Genomic DNA, 22,657 nt, shown 5'->3' with positions numbered 1-22,657 from the left:
ATGTCAGGCTGCTGTTTATTGGTTACAGTTTAACCTTCAACACCATCATCCCCTTGGTATCAATCAACAAGCTTCAAAAGCTGGGCCTCTGTACCGTCCACTGCAAATGGATCTTTGGCTTCCTCATCGGGAGATCATGGTCAGTCCAGATTGTTAATAACATCTGCCGATTAACACAGGCGTACCTCAAGGATGCATGCTTAGTCCCTTGTACTACTCTCTCTACACTCATGATTGTGTGGCTAGGCACAGCTGAAACGTCATCCACAAATTCACTGGTGACACCACTATTATTTGGCAATGTCAGTGATGAGGAGGTGTACAGAACTGATTGGTGTTGTAACAACAACCTTACACTTTAATAGAGGCAGCACAGTAGCATAGTGGTTAGCACAACATTCTCCAGTACCAACAACCCAGGTTCAATTCCCACCACTGGCTACAAGGAGTTTACACGCTCTTCCCATGACCACGTGGGTTTCCTCTGGGTACTCTGGTTCCCTCGCACAGTCCAAAGATGTACTGGTTGGTAGGTTAATTGGTCATTGTAAATTGTCCCGTGATTAGGCTAGTATTAAATTGGCAGATTGCTGGGTAGCGTGGCTTGAAGGGCCGGAAGGGCTGTATCTTAATAAATAGAACAATAAATCAGCAAGACCAAGGAATAAATTATAGACTGGAGGAAGGGGAAGTTGGGAGAACATACACTATTCTTCATTGATGGGTCAGCGGTGGAAAGGGTGAGCAGCTTCAACTTCCTGAGTATCAACATCTCAGAGGAACTATCCTGAGCCCAACCCATTGATGCAGTTACTAAGAAGGCATGCCAACTCCTATTTCATTTGGAGTTTGAGGAGATTTGTTATGTCACCAATGACTTGCAAAGTTCTAAAGAGAGCATTCTGTCTGGTTGCATCACCGCCTGGTATAGAGCCCCCAATGCAGAACAGGGTTGTAGGTTCAGCTAGTTCTCACATGGCCACAACCCACCCTGCCATCGAGGACACGTTTACGAGTCCCTCAAGGGGGCGTCCATCATTAAGTGCCCTCCTTACCTTACTGCCATCAGTCAGGAAGTACAGGAGTTTGAAGACCCACATTCAACATATTAAGAACAGCTCCTTTCCCTCTGCCATCCGATTTCTGACCAGGCCATGAGCATCATTTCATTATTCATCTTTTGCATGATTTATTTGTTTTGTAACTTATATTAATTTTAATGTTTTCCATTGCACTGCTGCCACAAAACAACATATATCAGTGACAATAAACCTGATTTTGATTCTAAAGGGAATATTTTTGAATAACAGGCTAGGTACAGTAGAATAGATGGAAGGTATACACACACCCTCTGGCATCCCAAATAATATCTTCCACACTACCCAAAGGTTCTCAGCAGCCATGCTACACTTAATCTGATGCCCACCGAATGAGTATCACACACTCTTTGGCATTCCAAACAGTCAGTAACCACTTTTTGTAACTGGTAGCTTTGAATCAACAAACTATACAGTGTTGTCTAGTAGCTCATCCCTTACACAAAACATAGAAACACACATTCACACTCTTTTATACTATCAGGTCATCTCTCTGCCATGTCCTTTGGTACTCCGTGCTCCTGCACAAATCTAAGTTTGGGAGTTACTCTTAAAAAAAAACTACTCACTCCCTTAAACTGCTGAAGTCTCTGGCCACACTGGGTCATATCCCGGATGAGCCCCCCATATGTTGTGACTGTGATCAAAGTCACCAGAGAGACACTAAAGCTGGCGATATAGAAGTCTTTATTCAGCACAACTAGCAGGCATCATTCTGGAGACACTCTCGGTAGAGGCTTGCAAACCAATGTCAAAACAATCCGATATGGCTCAAGTGCTGAGAGATAGACTGAAACGCGTCAACAGTGGACTGACTTTAACAAGAACAGTTGCAGAATTTAAAGGAAAAGAGAAATAATAAATGCTAGGCCAACAGGGCTGTTAAATAAAAAAAAATTCCCAAACTGAAAGTTAATGCCAACACAGTGGCTGGAAGCAATAACTAAATACTAAATGAATATCACTTCATGATAACATCAGTCAAAATCGTAGTCTTCTTTCCCAGACAAGGAAGAGTAGGTAGGGAGTATAAATGATGCAGTGCTTTTGGTCAAGTCTCGACCAGACTAGAACGAATAGAAGGGAGTTAAATACCACCATAATGGAACACTACTCAGCTGGAATGTGCATAGTCATGAGCACGAATGCCGAACATATTCCACAGCCTGCCTGCACAGGGGCATAGACTCCACAGCAGAGTCCATAGTTGTGACATTCAAAGGTACATCACATTTTTATACCCTTAAGATCAAAGGTAACAGTAGGCAATTCAATACAATTTCAGTAGTTGAAATGACATTGTTTACTTCAATGTTCTGGGTTGACAAATGGTTCCTTTGGGATACACAGTGGAAGCACATTGTAATTGATGTCACTTTTGGAGATCGATATCTGTGACCATGTTTGATATTCTAAGTGACAACATCCGTCTTGTCTGCTAGCTTACACTGAAGTCACAATGGCGCAGATGATTTAGCCATTTTGCCTGGTTTGATACAAGCCAATCAACACAAACCCATTGTCTTAATGCTTGGCTCTTGCATATGCAAACTCAATGGAGCACTCTGTGCTTTTCACTTCAATTTACTGTCTGCAATTTACAATAAAATCTGAAAGCTAATTGCAAGCTTCCTGAACTTACTTACATTTACAACTGGCACTGAAATTTGAGTGAGATATTTCAATTAATATCTGCCATATTTACATAACTCCAGTATAATCTAAATAAACTTCTACACTTCAGTCCACGGGAATGAAAAAGGTGAAATTCCAGATGCTTCAAAGATAAATAAAAAATACATTATGTTACACACATAATTAAATGTTCTGTTTGATTAAACTTTAAATTCAGTTACATCAAGTTATCCAGTATTCATCAGCCCTCACTCTTACTCTCCCCAACCACCAGAACAAAGTTAACTGGGGTAACCATATTGCAGCTTTAAGAATAAATCAAGTTAAATGTGTGGTTTTAAAGCTTTACTTATTGTTGCTATTCTCACTTTATATCTGATTCTGTGGTAGATTAATTGATCGTGACTGAATACTGAGATTCAATTGCAGTTATGCAGCATCATACAATTGGATGGTACACATTGAACTACAAACGTTTGTAGATCTACAGCAGATCTAGCAGGTTTAAGTATTCTAAAATTTGTTTTAGAATCAAAGAAAATCACAAATATATAATTGCAGATCAGGTGGCTGGAGGATCAAAAATCAAAGTTCATCTGCAGAATTTTCTCATTTTAATTAACTGTAGCTATTTATTCCTCCAATGCATTTTGGGTTTCCTCATACAATTCCATCATATCCTTGAATTCCACACTTCTTCCCAGCAATTTGGCAACCAAATGTCAATGCTTCCTGAATAGACTTGCCTGTGAAAGAGAGATTAAAAAAATCAGGTTATACAAGGTGCCATATTTTATAACATTGTGGATCAAATGTACCTGCATAACACACAATCCAACACTTTCTGATCTTTTCATCCTTAGACAGCACTTTAATTAGGTCAATGTTTAAACATTGAAAATATGAGACCATACGTCAGTTCTTTTGGAACAGGGGTTCCCATCCTTTTTTATGCCACGGACCCCTACCATTAACCCAAGACATCTGTGGACCCCAGGCTGGGAACTCCTATTTAAGAACATCACTAAAAAGCTTTCCCGTTGCTTGCAGGGAAATATAATGTTCAGCAATACATGAAACCTTTTAAGCTATAGTGGATTCCAGTTAATCGGATTACATTTTGGCCCAATTAAATGGTTGCCCCAATTAGCTTTAGTTTCATTATAACAGCACCAATAGCACTACAGTATTATAAAACTATGTAATAATTCCTAATAGTTATTGATGGAGGAATTCATTCAGTATATGCAGTGAACAAAATCAACGTAGACACTAAGTGCAGATAATGCCTTCAGATAATGCTATCAACGATTGCATCCTCCAAATCTTCTTTTTCATTGTAACATTCAAGATTATTACCAATAACTTTAAATTCTTAATAGGGCCTAACTTTCTGAAGTAGTGCAATTGTTTCACACTCATGGCCATTTTTGGCATCTCCAAGCTTGAATACTTGGAATCACAGTGAGTAAAACAGTTCTGAATAGTTTTACTGCTAATTTCTTGCCAACTATCAGTGACAAAAATCACTGCATTTTGAACACAAACACGCAACTGATGCTATTTAAAAATTGTTCGCTTTAAGAACACTGTTGTGTTCTATGGCCACACAAGTGTACGTAACTGATGCTTTTTAGAAACTGTTCGGTAACATTTCAGATATTCTGTTCCGGGTCCAGCATGTAAGTGCCATTACGAAGATAGCACGACAGTGCCTCTACTTTCTTTGAAGTTTATGAAGATTCATCATGTCATCTAAAGCTTTGACTAACTTCCATAGATGTATGGTGGAGAGTATATTGACTGGTGGCATCACAGCCTGGTGTGGAACCACCAATGGCCTTGTCTGGATAAGTCTTCAAAAAGTAGTGGATCTGGCCCAGTCCATTATGTTGTAAAGCCCTCCCACCATTGAGCACATCTACATGGAGTGCTATTGCAGGAAAACTGCATCCATAATCAATTTCCCGACCATCCAAGCCATCCTCTCTTTTTGCTGCTACCATCAGGAAGGTGGTAGAGGAGCCTCAGTACCCACCCCACCTGATTCGAGAACAGTTATTACCTCTCAATCATCAGGCTCTTGAACCAGAGGAGAATAACTTTGCTCACCCCATCACTTTCAAGGACTCTTCATCTCATGGTTCTTGATATTTATTGCTTGTTTATTTTTATTAATATTATTTTCTGTATTTGCACAGTTTTTTGTCTCTTGCATGACTTGTTTGTCTTATTGTGTCCGGGTTTTCATTGATTCTATGGTGTTTCATTGTATCTACTGTGAAAGCCCAGAAGAAAATGTATCTCCGGATTGTATATGGCAACATATATGTACTTTGATAATACATTAATTGTGAACATTGAAACCTTTGACTGGTGTGTGTTCCCTTGACTTCCCCTTCCCATTGATGTGACCAGATACTCAAGGACAGGCTGCTCATTTGGTAGCGTAGTGGTTAACATGGCACCATTACGGCTAGAGGCATTGCAGTTTGGTGTTCAATTCTGGTGTCCTCTGTAAGAAAGTTTGTAAGTTCTTCCCATGTACCTGTGTGTTTCCTCTGGGTGCAACAGTTTCCTCCCATAGTGGAAAGATATACCAGTTAGTAGGTCATTGTAAATTGTTCTGTAATCAGGCAAGGGTTGAATAGGTGGTTTACTGAGTGAAGTGGCTCTGTAGGCAGGAAGAGCCTGTTCTATGCTGTATCTCTATATAAGGAACAAATGATCATAAATATTTTCTTAGGACCAGGAGAGGATGATGTAACTCATGAACTTAAGGCTCATCAGTATAAATATGTGACATAACATGTGGGAAGTCAGGGAGCCCTCCGGTGTCCCTGACAACGACACCTGCAAGAAGTGCATCCAGCTGCAGCTCCTAACAAACCGCGTTAGGGAACTGGAGCAGGAGCTGGATGACCTGCGGATCATTCAGGAGAATGAGGAGATTATAGATCGTAGCTACAGGGAGGTAGTTACGCCAAAGGAGCAGAGGACAGGAAATTGGGTCACTGTCAGGCGAGGGAAGGGGAAAGGACAGGCAGAGCAGGGTTCCCCTGTGGCCATTCCCCTCAACAACAAGTATACCGCATTGGATACTGTGTGGGGGGGATGACTTACCTGGGACAAGCTGCAGTAGCCGGATCTCTGGCACTGGGTCTGGCTCTGCAGTGCAGAACGGAGGGGGGAAAAGAGGAGAGCGGTAGTGATAGGGGACTCGATAGTTAGAGGTGCAGATAGGAGGTTCTGTGGTCGTGACAGAGAATCCAGAATGGTTTGTTGCCTCCCGGGTGCCAGGGTCAAGGATGTCTCTGATCGATTGCATGTCATTCTGAAGTGGGTGGGAGGGTGATCAGCCAGTTGTCGTGGTGCACATCGGTACCAATGACATAGCATGGAAGAGTGAGGAGGTCCTGGAGAGTGAGTATAGAGAGCTTGGTAGGAAGTTGAAAAGCAGGACCTCGAGGGTGGTAATCTCAGGATTGCTACCTGTGCTACGTGCCAGTGAGGGTAGGAATAGGATGCTCTGGAGGATGAACAAGTGGCTGAGGAACTGGTGTAGGGAGCAGGTGGGGGCCTGTACAAGAGAGACGGGTTACACTTGAACTACAGGGGGACCAATATCCTTTCAGGGACGTTTGTTAATGCTATTGGGGGGGCTTTAAACTAGATTTGCAGGGGGATGGGAACCACAGTACCAGAGCTGACAGTGTGGCTGGGGTGAAAATAAATGATGTTAAAAGTTCAAGCAAATCCACTAATAGAAAGGTTGTGAGTGGTGGTAAAAATCTTCTGAGGTGTATATATTTCAATGCCAGGAGTATTGCGGGGAAGGCGGATGAGTTGAGGGCGTGGATTGACACGTGGAATTATGATGTTGTAGCAACTAGTGAAACTTGGCTACAGGAGGGGCAGGACTGGCAGCTTAATATTCCAGGGTTCCGATGTTTCAGATGTGATCGAGGCAGAGGAATGAAAGGTGGGGGAGTAGCATTGCTTGTTAGGGAAAATATTACAGCAGTGCTCAGGCAGGACAGATTAGATGGCTTGTCTATTGAGTCCTTGTGGGTGGAGCTGAGAAACAGGAAAGGTATGGCCACATTAGTGGGATTGTATTACAGACCACCCAGTAGTCAAAGAGAATTGGAAGTGCAAATCTGCAGAGAGATGGCAGGCAACTGCAGGAAACATAAAGTTGTGGTGGTAGGGGATTTTAATTTTCCATATATTGATTGGGTCTCCCATACTGTTAGGTGTCTAGATGGTTTAGAGTTTGTAAAATGTGTTCAGGAAAGTTTTCTAAATCAATATATAGAGGGACCAACTAGGGGGGATGCAATATTGGATCTCCTGTTAGGAAACGAGTTAGGACAAGTGACAGAAGTCTGTGTAGGGGAGCACTTTGGTTCCAGTGATCATAACACCATTAGTTTCAACTTGATCATGGACAAGGATAGATCTGGTCCAAGGGTTGAGGTTCTGAACTGGAAGAAGGCCAAATTTGAAGAAATGAGAAAAGATCTAAAAAGCGTGGATTGGGACAGGTTGTTCTCTGGCATGGATGTGATCGGTAGGTGGGAAGCCTTCAAAGCAGAAATTTTGAGAGTGCAGAATTTGTATGTTCCTGTCAGGATTAAAGGCAAGGTGAATAGGAATTAGGAACCTTGATTCTCAAGGGATATTGCAACTCTGATAAAGAAGAAGAGGGAGTTGTATGACGTGTATAGGAAGCAGGGAGTAAATAAGGTGCTTGAGGAGTATAAGAAGTGCAAGAAAATACTTAAGAAAGAAATCAGGAGGGCTAAAAGAAGGCATGAGGTTGCCTTGGCAGTCAAAGTGAAGGATAATCCAAAGAGCTTTTACAGGTATATTAAGAGCAAAAGGATTGTAAGGGATAAAATCGGTCCTCTTGAAGATCAGAGTGGTCAGCTATGTGCGGAACCAAAGGAAATGGGGGAGATCTTAAATAGGTTTTTTGCGTCTCTGTTTACTAAGGAAACTGGCATGAAGTCTATGGAATTAAGGGGAACAAGTAGTGAGATCATGGAAACTGTACAGATCGAAAAGGAGGAGGTCCTTGCTGTCTTGAGGAAAATTAAAGTGGATAAATCCCCGGGACCTGACAGGGTGTTCCCTCGGACCTTGAAGGAGACTAGTGTTGAAATTGCAGGGGCCCTGGCTGAAATATTTAAAATGTCGCTGTCTACAGGTGAGGTGCCAGAGGATTGGAGAGTGGCTCATGTTGTTCCGTTGTTTAAAAAAGGATCAAAAAGTAATCCGGGAAATTATAGGCCAGTAAGTTTAACGTCGGTAGTAGGTAAGTTATTGGAGGGAGTACTAAGAGACAGAATCTACAAGCATTTGGATAGACTGGGACTTATTAGGGAGAGTCAACATGGTTTTGTGCGTGGTAGGTCATGTTTGACCAATCTATTGGAGTTTTTCGAGGAGGTTACCAGGAAAGTGGATGAAGGGAAGGCAGTGGATATTGTCTACATGGATTTCAGTAAGACCTTTGACAAGGTCCCGCATGGGAGGTTAGTTAGGAAAATTCAGTCGCTAGGTATACATGGAGAGGTGGTAAATTGGATTAGACATTGGCTCGATGGAAGAAGTCAGAGAGTGGTGGTAGAGAATTGCTTCTCTGAGTGGAGGCCTGTGACTAGTGGTGTGCGACAGGGATCAGTGCTGGGTCCATTGTTATTTGTCATCTATATCAATGATCTGGATGATAATGTGGTAAATTGGATCAGCAAGTTTGCTGAGGTACAAAGATTGGAGGTGTAGAAGACAGTGAGGAAGGTTTTCAGAGCCTGCAGAGGGACTTGGACCAGCTGGAAAAATGGGCTAAAAAATGGCAGATGGAGTTTAATACTGACAAGTGTGAGGTATTGCACATTGGAAGGACAAACCAAGGTAGAACATACAGGGTTAATGGTAAGGCACTGAGGAGTGCAGTGGAAGAGAGGGATCTGGGAATACAGATACAAAATTCCCTAAAAGTGGTGTCACAGGTAGATAGGGTTGTAAAGGGAGCTTTTGGTACATTGGCCTTTATTAATCAAAGTATTGAGTATAAGAGCTGGAATGTTATGATGAGGTTGTATAAGGCATTGGTGAGGCCGAATCTGGAGTATTGTGTTTAGTTTTGGTCACCAAATTACAGGAAGGATATAAATAAGGTTGAAAGAGTGCAGAGAAAGTTTACAAGGATGTTGCCGGGACTTGAGAAACTCAGTTACAGAGAAAGGTTGAATAGGTTGGGACTTTATTCCCTGGAGCGTAGAAGAATGAGGGGAGATTTGATAGAGGTATATAAAATTATGATGGGTATAGATAGAGTGAATGCAAGCAGGCTTTTTCCACTGAGGCAAGGGGAGAAAAAAACCAGAGGACATGGGTTAAGGGTGAGGGGGGAAAAGTTTAAAGGGAACATTAGGGGGGGCTTCTTCACACAGAGAGTGGTGGGAGTATGGAATGAGCTACCAGATGAGTGGTAAATGCGGGTTCTTTTTTAACATTTAAGAATAAATTGGACAGATACATGGATGGGAGGTGTATGGAGGGATATGGTCCGTGTGCAGGTCAGTGGGACTAGGCAGAAAATGGTTCGGCACAGCCAAGAAGGGCCAGAAGGCCTGTTTCTGTGCTGTAGTTTCTATGGTTTCTATAACAATCTGTGGGACAATGTGTTGATACAATATAGGCCAATGTAAACTCAAAATAACGTGACACAAAACAGCTTAAGTTTGGGGGCAAAACTCTCTTCTTAAAGCCAACTTAGTTTCATTGAAGCAGAACAAATTCAAACCCACCATTACAGAATGCAAATATTACAGCTGCATTGAAAGTATCTCCAGCTCCAAGAGTATCCACAAGTCTTTTAGGAGGAAATGCATTTGAATGAAAGACACCATCAGGACCCATTGCATCAGCTCCTTCCTCAGCCCATGCACAGATGAGGTATGCACTAGAGAAAAGAGAAATCAATTTAAATGACTATAATTTATTAGCGTACTCTAACCATGGATAGTATAACTTCCTGATTTGTCAGTTCAATCTCTTAGAGTTTAATTTGCTTTTGAGCCAATGTTTGGCTGATTGAAGTGCTGGGCCAGATTGAAAAGGTCAGGGTGTCGGGGCCACAGGTGCGGTACAGGCTCGCTGCTCAGCGAGGTTTACTCATCTCTGCGCTGAACCGAGGCTGTTGCCTGCAACAAATTGGCTCCTCCACTGACTGCAGTGATGACTGGTTTCGTGGCTGTGAACTCACTTTTGTAAACTTTAGTTCTGAATGTTTTTTTTTGCATATTGGGTTTCTTTGTTTTGTGGCTGTCTGTAAGGAGACAAATCTCAAGATTGTATAAAGTATATATAATTTGATAATAAATGAACTTTGAGATAATAATTGGAATTTGCTAGAACAGAGAATGATTGAGGAAAATACTATAAATTCTTTCTTTTCTTTTTTTTCAAATCTTTTTATTGTTGTATTATACAAAAGAAATAACATGAGTGCATCGAAGTAACAACACTTACAATGTCTCAAAGGAAAAAAACATTATCTTAAAGATTGAAAAAAAAATTTTGTGATAATAAAAAAACCCTACTAAGCAGAATAAGTGTGGGGGGGGGGAAGACCCCATTAGGTGTACAACCCTGGAGCCATGTGTCATACAAAAAGCTTCTAACAATAAACATCAAACCGCCATCAAGAAAGAAAAATATACCAAAAAATTTACAATTAGATCGTGGAGAAAATCTATCAATTAGCTCAAATGATAATAATGAGCAAATGAGCCCCATCTTTTCTCAAAATCAAATAAAGGTTCAAAGGTTCGACTTCTAATTTTCTCTAGCCTAAGACATAGCATCACTTGAGAGAACCATTGTGACAAAGTGGGAACTGATGTATCCTTCCACTTCAACAAAATGGCCCTCCTAGCTATCAATGTAACAAATGCAGTAGCATGTTGGTCAGACACAGAAATACCATGAATATTTTGAGGAATTATTCCAAAAAGCACAGTTAATTTATTAGGATGTAGATTAATTTTAAGCGCTTTAGAAGTTGTTGAAAAAACTGACTTCCAGAACTGTTCCAATATAGAACAAGACCAAAACATATGTGTCAGTGTAGCTATCTCAGTTTTACACCTATCACAATAACTATCAATATTAGAAAATATTTTAGAAAGTCTCTCCTTCGTCAAATGGTAACGATGTACAATTTTAAATTGAATCAGTAAATGACTAGCACAAATCGAAGAAGAGTTAACCAACTTCAAAATCCGCATCCAATCCTCCATCATAAGTCAAATTGAGTTCTTTTTCCCAATCTTGTTTAATCTTAGATAAAGGATGCTTATCCCATTGTAATAATAAATTATAAATTCTTCCAATAGAACCCTTCGTTGAAGGGTTCATTCTCATAACAGTATCTAACAGATCAGTCTCCAAGATATAAGGAAAATTACTTAAGTATTTTTGTAAGAAATGTCTAACTTGATATTGCAAAAAGTGTGAGTATGAAAGAGAATATTTATCAATTGTTCAAAAGACATCAATCTATCATCTTTAAATAAATTCAAAAAAGAATTAATGCCTTTATTTTTCCAAAGTAAAAAAATTGGATCACTCAAAGAAGGCTTAAAAAAGTAATTTTGACAAATTAAACTGCAAAGTTAAAATTTTTTAAGATTAAAAAAATTACGGCACTGGAGCCAAATTTGTAAAGAATGCTTAATCACAGGGTAGAGGTTTAAATTAGCAACTTTAGCTAATTGTATAGGTAAAGCAACTCCCAATAACGAGGTTAAATAAAACTGTTTCACAGCTTTCAGTTCCAGGTCTACCCAAATTGGCCGATTGTTCTTATCAACCCAATATAACCAAAAGGACATGTATCGCAGATTAACAGCCCAATGATACATTCTTAGTTTAGGCAAAGCAAGACCTCCATCTCTTTTCAACTTTTGTAAGTGACATTTGCTAATTCTTGGTCTTTTATTATTCCAAATAAAAGATAAAATAATAGAATCAATCCAATCAAAAAACTTCCTAGTCAAAAAAACAGGGATATTCTGAAATAAATACAAAAATTTTGGTAAAATCATCATTTTAACTATATGAATACGACCAACAAGTGAAAATGTAAGTGGACTCCATCTACTAAATAAATACTTCATAGAGTCTACTAAGGGAACAAAATTGGCTTTATAAAGATCCTTAAATTTTTTTAGTAATTATAACACCTAAATATCTAAAAGAATCCGTGACTTTTAAAGGAGTATTATCATATATAGAGGCAGAATCATTTAAAGGAAACAATTCACTTTTACTGAAATTTATTTTATATCCTGAAAAATCTCCAAATTCATTGAATAATTTTAGCAAGGCAGGAATAGATTCATCAGGATTAGATATATAAACCAATAAATCGTCAGCATAAAGAGAGATCTTATGCATGGTCTCATTCACAAAAATCCCATGGATATTTTTAGCTTCACGAAGAGCAATAGCAAGGGGTTCTAATATTAAATTAAATAACAAAGGACTTAATGGACAGCCTTGCCTTGTCCCCCGTGAAAGCTGAGAAAAAGGAGATCTACAGTTATTAGTGACAACAGTAGCAATAGGAGCTTTATATATCATTTTAATCCCGTTATTAATTAGCACCCAAAACCAAATTTCTCTAAAACATTAAATAAATATTTCCATTCGACTCGATCGAACGCTTTTTCAGCATCCAAAGATACAACACATTGTGGAGTTTTAAAAGAGGACGAATATATCATATTAAATTGTCTCCGAACATTTGAAAAGGAATAGCGATGCTTTATAAAGCCTGTTTGATCTTTTAAAATAATTTTATCCAAAATATTCTCCAACCGATTGGCCATTATCTTTGACAGAATCTTAGCATTGACATTCAGTAATGAAATAAGTCTGTATGAGGCACAATCAGTGGGATCTTTATCCTTTTTAAGAATTAAAGAAATAGAAGCCTCATTAAAAAGTAGAGGGTAAGTCACCTTTCACAAAAGAATCCTTAAATATTTCCAACATATATGGAGAGAGCAACTTTCCAAATTTTTTATAAAATTCTACAGGATAACCATCAAGTCCCGGGGCCTTACCAGATTGCATTGAAAAAATTGCTTTATGAATTTTGGCTTCATTAATTTGAGCATCAAGAGTTTTTTTGATCAATAGAAATTTTAGAAAAAGCAATCTTTTGTGAAAAAGCATTCATTTCAGAAGAATCTATTGGACATTGAGATTTATAAAGTTCAGTATAAAAATCTTGAAAAATCTTATTAATTTCTTCATATTCCTGAGCCAAGGTACCATCTTTCCTACGAATTTTCAAAATTTGCCTTTTGGCTCCAGCCATTTTTAATTGGGATGCCAGCAGTTTATTATTTTTATCTCCAGACATATAAAATTGGCTCTTTAACTTAAGCAAATAGCCTTCAATGGGATGAGTTAATAATAGGTTATATTGTGATTGAAGTTCCACCCTTTGTTTGAATAAATCAATATTAGGGGAAATTGCATAAATATTATCTAAATCTTTAATTTGTTTTGACATTCTATCTAGTTCTGCTTTAGTCTTTTTTTTAAGTTTAGCTGAATAAAAAATAATCTGACCATGTAAAAATGCTTTAAATGCATCCTGTATAATTAATTTGGACGTACCCCCTATATCATTAAAAAGAAAAAAATTCTTTTATCTGGGTTTCAATGAAACTAATAAAGTCAGAATTTTACAATAATGACTGAGACATGCGCCATGGTGGACGGGCAAGGATAACATCATCAAATTCTAAAGACAGACTGAAAGGCGCATGATCAGATATAGCAAGAGTCATATTCACAATTTTTAACACTAGGCAAAAAACAGGGATCAATTATAATATAATCAATCCTTGAATATTTTTTATAGACATGTGAGAAGAAGGAATATTCTCTGTTATCGGGATGCAGATACCTCCACAATTCAATCAACCCAAAATCAATCAAAAAGGCGTTAATAAATGACGCGGAACGATTTGGAAGTCGTTGATTGTTTGAGCTCTTGTCAATCATAGGATTTAAGCAGCAGTTAAAATCCCTGCCCATTATCAGCATATATTCATTTAAATCAGGCAATAAAGCAAATACCTTTTTAAAAAAAGGATCATCTAAATTAGGACCATACAAATTGACCAAGACGACTTTTCTGTTACAGATCGCTCCTTTAACAATTAAAAATCTACCATCAGAATCTGATTCACTATCCTCTTGAGTAAATATATTAGATTTAATAAAGATAGACACACCTTTCATTTTACTCTGAGAAGTAGGGTGGAATAGCAAGCCTCTCCACCATACAAAAAATCTATTTTGATCTCCCACCCTGATATGTGTCTCCTGAGCAAAAATTATATCAGGTTGGAATCGATTAATAATTTTAAAAGTCTTTTTTCATTTAATAGGATGATTTCAACCTTGTACATTTCAACTTACTATATTAATCCATTTAAATACCATACTGTAATTTTATTCTACTTTATACATGCACAGACCACATACCAATACAGGATGATCAAAAATGGCAGCGATGAAGAATACAACCACATAAAAAACACGCATGCTCCGGAACCACCCCATGGGAAAAAGCTCCTAACTCTAAGCCCACCCATCCACACCCAGAAGCCCGAAAAAGGCAAGCGATCTACGATAGAGTTCAAAGCCACTGACCGCTCTGTCTGTATTTTCTTTCCCTCCCCCCAGTTAGTAAAAAAGTAGAGTGACCTTGCAGAAAAAACGATAAAGTCTCAGCACAGAAAAGTATTTACATTCCATCATCTCATAAACAAGAAAGAACCAAAATAATTTTATCTCTTAGAGAGAAAAAATAACACCAGCTTTACGTTTAATATTAATCCCCTAAAAAAGCTTTAAATTTAATTATAAGGTGCTATAATAAAACAGGAAAAAGTTAATAGCATATTTGACCCAGCTGAATTTTCAAAAATACTAATTAATAATATCATAAGTAATTAAACCCTCCCAAATATACATAAAAAGAAACCCTATTAGTAGGAAAAAACTACCAGTTAGTTTAAAAAAGAAACAAAAAACATCAACCAGGTATTAGATTAAAGGAACAAATCCCTTTATCTTCTTTTCTCAGTCGAATGTCTAAATAACCATTTAAACAGTCATACTTGAACCATAAATCTTCTTTCCAAAAGAAAACCAATAATATGCAATAATGAACAAATTTCATTATCTTCTTTTATTAGTCTCTCAATGGAATAGCCAAGTGACCTTCATAAATCTTCTTTCCGAAATGCGAACAGTATACAGATATCCAACAACCTTTCAAATAGTTCATTCGGTAGCAGTATAGTCTGAACAAAGTCCAGTGCGGCTTTTGGATCAAAAAATGTACGAGGAGGAAAATTAGGGGGAAAAACTTTAATTCTTGTCAGATAGCGGAAAGAAGGAAACAGTTTCTTATCATATGCCTGTTTCATTACCAGAGCAAATTTTGATCTTTGTTCCATTTCATAATCTTCATAGAAACGGAGCTCATATTCCATAAATCTAAAAACTATGTTTTCTTGCCTGTCGCATTATTTGAATTTTAATTTTAAAGTGATGAAAGCAAACCAGAACAGATTTTGATTTATGTGAATCCTTAAATTTGGAAGTAAACACTCTGTGTGCTCTTTCTATAAGAGGTGGCTTTGATAAACTGGTAGGAAATAAAGTATGAAAAAGCTTACCAAAGTAAGCAATTAAATCTTCATCTTCAGTTCCTTCTTGCAGCCCAACAATTCGTATAATCTTTCGGCGAGACCTAGTTTCCAGGTCTATAATCTTATTTTGATATCTTTCCTAGCAAGTTGTAGCTTCAGACAACTTTTACTTAGTTATCTTCAATTCCTCTTCATGTGTAATAACTTGAGTTTCCAAGTTTTTAAGTTGTTACGTACCCCGTAACTGGGTTGCCAAACCAGCAGAAATGGATCACTCAGTTGGAGTCTGGAGTACTAGAACTAAGAAAGTTTTATTAAAGAAACAAGCAACACATTAATCGAAAGGATAATAAATGCAACAGTTCAGCGATGATAAACGCACATGTGCACAGAATTAAGATAACCGCATCAATCAAGCTCTATCGTTGTCTAGGGGTAAATGACCAATTTCAAAATGACTCAAAGTTCAGTCCAGTTTGTAGTTCAGTTCGCCGTAATCGTTGTCATGGCGATGGACAAGGTGGGGAAGAGAGACATAGAATAGGAACAACTCATCATTCAGCACAGCTTCACTCACAGACCAGCGAGATGGCTCACAAACAGCATTTGGGCGGGTCCTTGGTGATGTCACCTGAGGTCACCGACTGTGACCCCTCCTCCAGATGCGGTCGATCCTCTGCAGTGAACCCAGCACCCAGGCAAGGGCGGACACACACCGGGTTCCCGCTGATCGTACCTTTCCACCCTGGTCGTTGTCTGGTACTTCTCACCCACTCGTGAGAAGCGTACCGCTTCCAGGGTCTCGTTACCTCGGGTGGCGTGTGTGTCTGTCTTAGCGAACCTGTCCCTTTTTATCCCCCTGCTGGGGTATCGCCTGTCCACCACTTCAAACAGTTCAGGGTTCAAAGGGGGAGCCGCTCCAGACAGCTCCCTCTCCCACGTCCCTCCATTACACATCTCCAGACGCTGCTCCATTGTTCCTTATCTCTCCTTCCCCTGAGGGCAGGTGGCAGACCAACTGCTGATGCCACTGATGCTAGCCCAGGCCAGCAAACATCTTAATTTTATGTGTATTCTCGTAACAAAGTTTTCCCAGAAATAACTTCATTTCATTACTATTCTTTTCCAGTTGGTCTTTATTTGGTTCATTCTGATCCTTAATTGAATTGTGTCCGAAGGATATCTTCAGCCCATGATGGCATTTCATCAGATCTTTCCTTTCCCATTATCTTTGTCACTAGGTTCAGACAAATTCTTCCCACTTCTTGTAGACATAGACATATTGTTCCCCCTCAGGAATCAGCAAATAAAAAATTTTAAATTTGAAGTTTAAACTAGGGGGAGAGAAAGAAAACTAAGAGCAGCACAAGATTGCAGCTACTCCATTTGCAGACGGAGGCAGTCTCTCCCTATGAGTTCTTTCAAAGGCAGGTTTGTGGTATGATGGGGGTGGGGTGGGGATGTGATGATATTGGGTTTGCCATCCGTGAGGTTCTGAACTCAAACAAAGATCTTAAGCCCTTTCCGATATACTTAGTTGCAGGTACCCTCACTAAAGGGAGGATATAATGCAGTCAACTAGCCATCAAAGACTAGATCACTTCCCTGGTTATCATCCACAGTGGGTTTAGCTGCCAATACCAACTTTTTGAGCACTGATCCTGTCACCATACCAAGGAGGAGATCCTTCCAGCTAACAGAGTAGTTTAAGAACTCATTTATTTTTAGTGATACATGTTTAAATTTAGGGAAAATTCTTAAACTGATTTCAAGCACAGAGGATTTCTATCTTGTAAAAGATGTAACAATATAATATAACCATATAACAATTACAGCACAGAAATAGGCCATCTCAGCCCTTCTAGTCCGTGCCAAACTCTTACCCTATCCTAGTCCCACCAACCTGCACTCAGCCTGTAACTCTCCATTCCTTTCCTGTCCATATATCTATCCAATTTAACTTTAAACACAAACATAGAACCTGCCTCAACCACTTCTGCTGGAAGCTTATTCCACACAGCTACCACTCTCTGAGTAAAGAAGTTCCCTGTCATCTTACCCCTAAACTTTTGTCCTCTAATTTTCAACTCATGTCCTCTTGTTTGAATCTTCCCCACTCTCAATGGAAAAAGCCTATCTATGTCAACTCTATCAATCCCCCTCATAATTTTAAACACCTCTATCAAGTCCCCCCTCAACCTTCTATGCTCCAAAGCATAAAGACCTAACTTGTTCAACCTTTCTCTGTAATTTAGGAGATGAAACCCAGACAACATTTTAGTAAACCTCCTCTGTACTCTCTCAATTTTATTGACATCTTTCCTATAATTTGGTGACCAGAACTGTACACAATACTCCAGATTTGGCCTTACCAATGCCTTATACAAATTCAACATTACATCCCAACTCCTATACTCAATGCTCTGATTAATAAAGGCCAGCAAACCAAAAAGCTTTCTTCACCACCCTATCCACATGAGATTCCATCTTCAGGGAATTATGCACCATTATTCCTAGACCCTTCTGTTCTAAAGCATTCTTTAATTCCCTACCATTTACCATGTATGTCCTATTTTGATTAGTTCTACCAAAATGTAGCACCTCACATTTTTCAGCATTAAACTCCATCTGTCATCTTTCAGCCCACTCTTCTAACTGTCCTAAATCTCTCTGCAAGTTTTGAAAACCTACCTCATCATCCACAACACCACCTATCTTAGTATCATCTGCATACTTACTCATTCAATTTACCACCCCATCATTCAGATCATTAATATATATTACAAACAACATTGGATCCAGTACAGATCCCTGAGGCACACTGCTACACACTGCTACACACTGTCCTCCAATCTGACACACAGTTATCCACCACTACTGTCTGGCGTCTCCCATCTAGCCACTGCTGAATCCATTTTACTACTTCCATATTAATACCTAACGCTTGAACCTTCCTAACGAACCTTCCATGTGGAACCTTGTCAAAGGCCTTACTGAAGTCCATATAGGCAACATCCACCATTTTACCCTCATCAACTTTCTTAGTAACCTCATCAAAAAATTCAATAAGATTTGTCAAACAAGACCTTCCATGCACAAATCCATGTTGACTGTTCCTAATCAGACCCTGTCTATCCAGAAAATTATATATACCATCTCTAAGAATACTTTCTATCAATTTACCCACCACTGACGTCAAGCTCACAGGCCGATAATTGGCAGGTTTACTCTTAGAACCCTTTTTAAACAATGGGACCATATGAGCAATACACCAATCCTCCGGCACCATTCCCGTTTCTAATGACATTTGAAATATTTCTGTCAGAGCCCCTGCTATTTCTACACTAACTTCCCTCAAAGTCCTAGGGAATATCTTGTCCGGACCCAGAGACTTAGCCACTTTTATATTCTTTAAAAGTGCCAGTACTTCCTCTTCTTTAGTTGTCATACTTTCCATTAACTACCCTTCTTGTTTCCTTTACCTTACACAATTCAATATCCTTCTCCTTAGTGAATACCGAAGAAAAGAAATTGTTCAAAATCTCCCCCATCTCTTTTGGCTCCGCATATAGCCGTCCACTCTGATTCTCCAAGGGACCAATTTTATCGCTCACTATCCTTTTGCCACTAACATAACTGTAGAAACCCTTTGGATTTATTTTCACCTTACTTGCCAAAGCAGCCTCGTATCTTCTTTTAGCTTTTCTAATTTCTTTCTTAAGATTCTTTTTACATTCTTTATATTCTTTGAGTACCTCATTAACTCCAAGCTGCCTATATTTATTGAAGATCCCTCTCTTTTTTTGAACCATGTTTCTATTATCTCTTGAAAACCATGGCTCTCTCAAACTTTTAACCTTTCCTTTCAACCTAACAGGAGCATAAAGATTCTGAACCCTCAAAATTTCACCTTTAAATGACTTCCATTTCTCTGTTACATCCTTCCCATAAAACAAATTTTCCCAATCCACTCTTTCTAAATCCTTTCACATCTCCTCAGAGTTAGCCTTTCTCCAATCAAAAATCTCAATCCTAGGTCCAGTCTTATCCTTCTCCATAATTACACTGAAACTAATTGTATTGTGATCACTGGACCCGAAGTGCTCCCCAACAAATACCTCCGTCACCTGTCCTGTCTCATTCCCTAACAGGAGATCCAACACTGCCCCTTCTCTAGTTGGTACCTCTGTGTATTGCTTCAAAAAACTATCCTGCACACATTTTACAAACTCCAAACCATCCAGCCCTTTTACAGAATGGGCTTCCCAGTCTATGTGTGGAAAATTAAAATCTCCCACAATCACAACCTTGTACTTACTACAAATATCTGCTATCACCTTATAAATTTGCACCTCCAGTTCTCAGTCCCCATTAGGTGGTCTATAATACACCCCTATAAGCATCACAACACCTTTCCCATTCCTCAATTCCACCCAAATAGCCTCCCTAAACGAGCCCATTAATGTATCCTGCCAGAACACCGCTGTTATATAATCTCTGACAAGCAATGCAACACCTCCCCCTCTTGACCCTCCTATTCTATCACACCTGAAGCAACGAAATCCTGGAATATTCAGTTGCCAATCACACCCCTCCTGCAACCACGTTTCACTAATAGCTACAACATCTTATTTCCAATTATCAATCCATGCTCTAAGATCATCCACCTTTCTGACAATGCTCCTATCATTAAAATAGATGCATTTAAGAAACTCTCCACCTCCCACTCGCTGTTTATCCTTAATTGAGCAAACAACTTGGTTATCTTCTTCTTCTTTTTCCCCTACATCAACCTCCCCTCTCCTAGTCTCCTTAATTTTTTTATTAAAAAACTAGTGAGGTGAAGAGGGTTTGATTTTTTTTAATTTTTTTCACTGTTATTTGAAGAGAGGGGGAAGTATGAGTGTGAGGGCAGCTTGTTGTTTTCAGTGCCAGATGTGGGAGGTAGTGGAGTCTCCAAGCCTCCCGGATATCCACATCTGCGCCAGGTGCGTCCAGATGCGGTTCCTAAGAGACTGCGTTAGGAAACTGGAGCTGCAGCTCGATGACCTTCGTCTTATCAGGGAGAGTGAGGAGTTCATACAGAGAAGTTACAGGCAGGTGGTCAGACCGGAGCCACGGGAGGCAGACAAGTGGGTCAAGGTTAGGAGGGGGAATAGGAAGAATAAAGTAATAGAGAGTACCCCTGTGGCTGTGGCTGTGCCCCTTGACAATAAGTACTCCTGTTTGAGTACTGTTGGGGGGGGGCATCATACCTGGGGGAAGCAACACTGGCTGTGCCTGTTATTTAATAAATAAGATTTCCAAATTACATGTGATTTCTAAAATACAGGTACAATTCAAAGAGGCTAAAAAGAAATATGAATGATTTGCAGAGAAATAAGTTGTCTATCACAAAAATCAAAGAAAGAGAAATGGATTTCTAGACACCCCATCTTTCTGTCATCCTTCTTGTCATCCCTTGACCATTCCTAACAATGGAATGTTAAGAATGGTCAAGGGTCTTTGTTGCCACTTCAGTGACTTCACACATATGGTTAAAAAGCTTCTGGTGACCGAGCTCACAAAACACCCAACATTAATGCTGTGAGGCCTGACTCTCTGAGTACACAAATCTTCCAACTATCGATAGATCCACTGTTTGAAGTACTACATGATAGTATCAATGGTCTGCAATCTTTCTTCATCTAAATAACTGAATGAGTGTTGTCGAGCTTGATGCAGGCCAATTAACATAATTTCATCTTTTGAGCAGCCAGCCCCATGCTGCGGGCCAGCAGTTAGTGCACTATGGACAGTGCTGTTTGTTTACAAAGCTGTCCCTTTAACTTCAGACCAATTACTATTTGCAATTTACGTTAAGAACCGAAGACTAGCTCCTGTTTATAACGAAATGCTGCACAAAGAATATTGGTTAGAAGCTTAACTTATTCAAAACCAACTTTCTGATCTCCAGAATTGTCAGCCGCTGTGCCAGAAAGGAACCCCAGCCCTGGACAATGAATATTCATCACAAAGGGAATAGAAGTTTATGGTGATAACTTAAATGGCTAAAGGAAAGAGGAGGTTAAAGGATCCCATTAACATTCGTATGGACAGATTGGCCGAAGGACCAAATTTGGTGGTTATTCTCCAAGGCATGCCAACGATCTAGCATGGTTATACTGACATAAATACTTGAAACTCCTTTGCAACAACATTGAAAACAAATGGTCAGAATCAGAATCAGTTTTATTATCACTGGCATGTGATGTGAAATTTGTTAACTTAGCAGCAGCAGTTCAATGCAATACATAATCTAGCAGAGAAAAAAATAATAAATAAACAAATAAATCAATTATGTATATTGGATAGATTTTTAAAAAACATGCAAAAACAGAAATACTGTATATTAAAAAGTGAGGTAGTGTCCAAAGATTCAACGTCCATTTAGGAATCGGATGGCAGAGGAGAAGAAGCTGTTCCTGAATCGCTAAGTGTCTGCCTTCAGGCTTCTGTACCTCCTTCCTGATGGTAACAGTGAGAAAAGGGCATGCCCTGGGTGCTGGAGATCTTTAATAATGGATGCCCCCTTTCTGAGACAGAAAGGTAGTGTGGCAATAAACATAATGTACTGGTCTTTATGTCCAATACTGCACAGTAAAAGCAGTTGAATTTGTGTCTTCAATTGCACTTACCCAGGTTTCACCCGACTGTAAAGTCCTTTTACTGCTTCTGATGCTGAATTATATCCAAAGTGTCTGGCAATGTCTTTGCTGACAAAGACCTATGGAGTGCAGAAACAAAGTAGAAATATCTTTGCTTGAAAGCAAGCAGATGTTGCTGCATAATAGATTTTATTATTTTTAACTATAGACTCTTTTTCTATTTTAGCTGTTCTCTGATGATTTGTCCAAATAACAATTTGTGAAAATACATCTCTTAAGTTTTTGTCTCTGTCTTCATTCATTTCATTTTGATGCAAACATCACTTTAACATATATTTTATAGTCTACAAACAAGCAGTTTTATGGAAGGTCTAGCTCTGAAAAGTTATGGTCCGCCCATTATTTTTGCAGTTTCATTTCCATTTCTAGATGCTATAATGAATGTACACTCCACCTGAAGCTTCATGTCTTTAGTCCATCTCTGATTTAAGTGTTCCTTTAAATGGAATAAGATAGAGTAGAA

General features: G+C 39.0%; 1 protein-coding gene across 4 annotated transcripts in view; it reads right to left on the bottom strand.

Moving 5' to 3' along the window:
• Positions 1 to 1,204: 1,204 nt before the first annotated feature.
• khk (ketohexokinase) overlaps positions 1,205 to 22,657 on the bottom strand; it is a 65,239-nt gene continuing 43,786 nt past the window's right edge. For 2 of the 4 annotated variants that reach the window (XM_063053813.1, XM_063053812.1), the window contains exons 7-9: positions 22,165 to 22,253; positions 9,551 to 9,705; positions 1,205 to 3,478 (exon numbers count right to left, since the gene is read on the bottom strand). In XM_063053813.1, coding sequence (XP_062909883.1) covers positions 3,393 to 3,478; positions 9,551 to 9,705; positions 22,165 to 22,253 — 330 coding nt within the window. In that variant the 3' untranslated portion in view covers positions 1,205 to 3,392. Of the gene's footprint in view, positions 3,479 to 9,550; positions 9,706 to 22,164; positions 22,254 to 22,657 lie in introns of those variants that run through there. The other 2 variants (XM_063053811.1, XM_063053814.1) reach the window with 2 other exon arrangements.

The sequence above is a fragment of the Mobula hypostoma genome, chromosome 7 (genome assembly GCF_963921235.1).
Source record: "Mobula hypostoma chromosome 7, sMobHyp1.1, whole genome shotgun sequence".
Taxonomy (NCBI): domain Eukaryota; kingdom Metazoa; phylum Chordata; class Chondrichthyes; order Myliobatiformes; family Myliobatidae; genus Mobula; species Mobula hypostoma.
The sequence above is the reverse complement of the archived record's forward strand: the minus strand, read 5'-3'. Positions and strand labels throughout refer to the sequence as shown.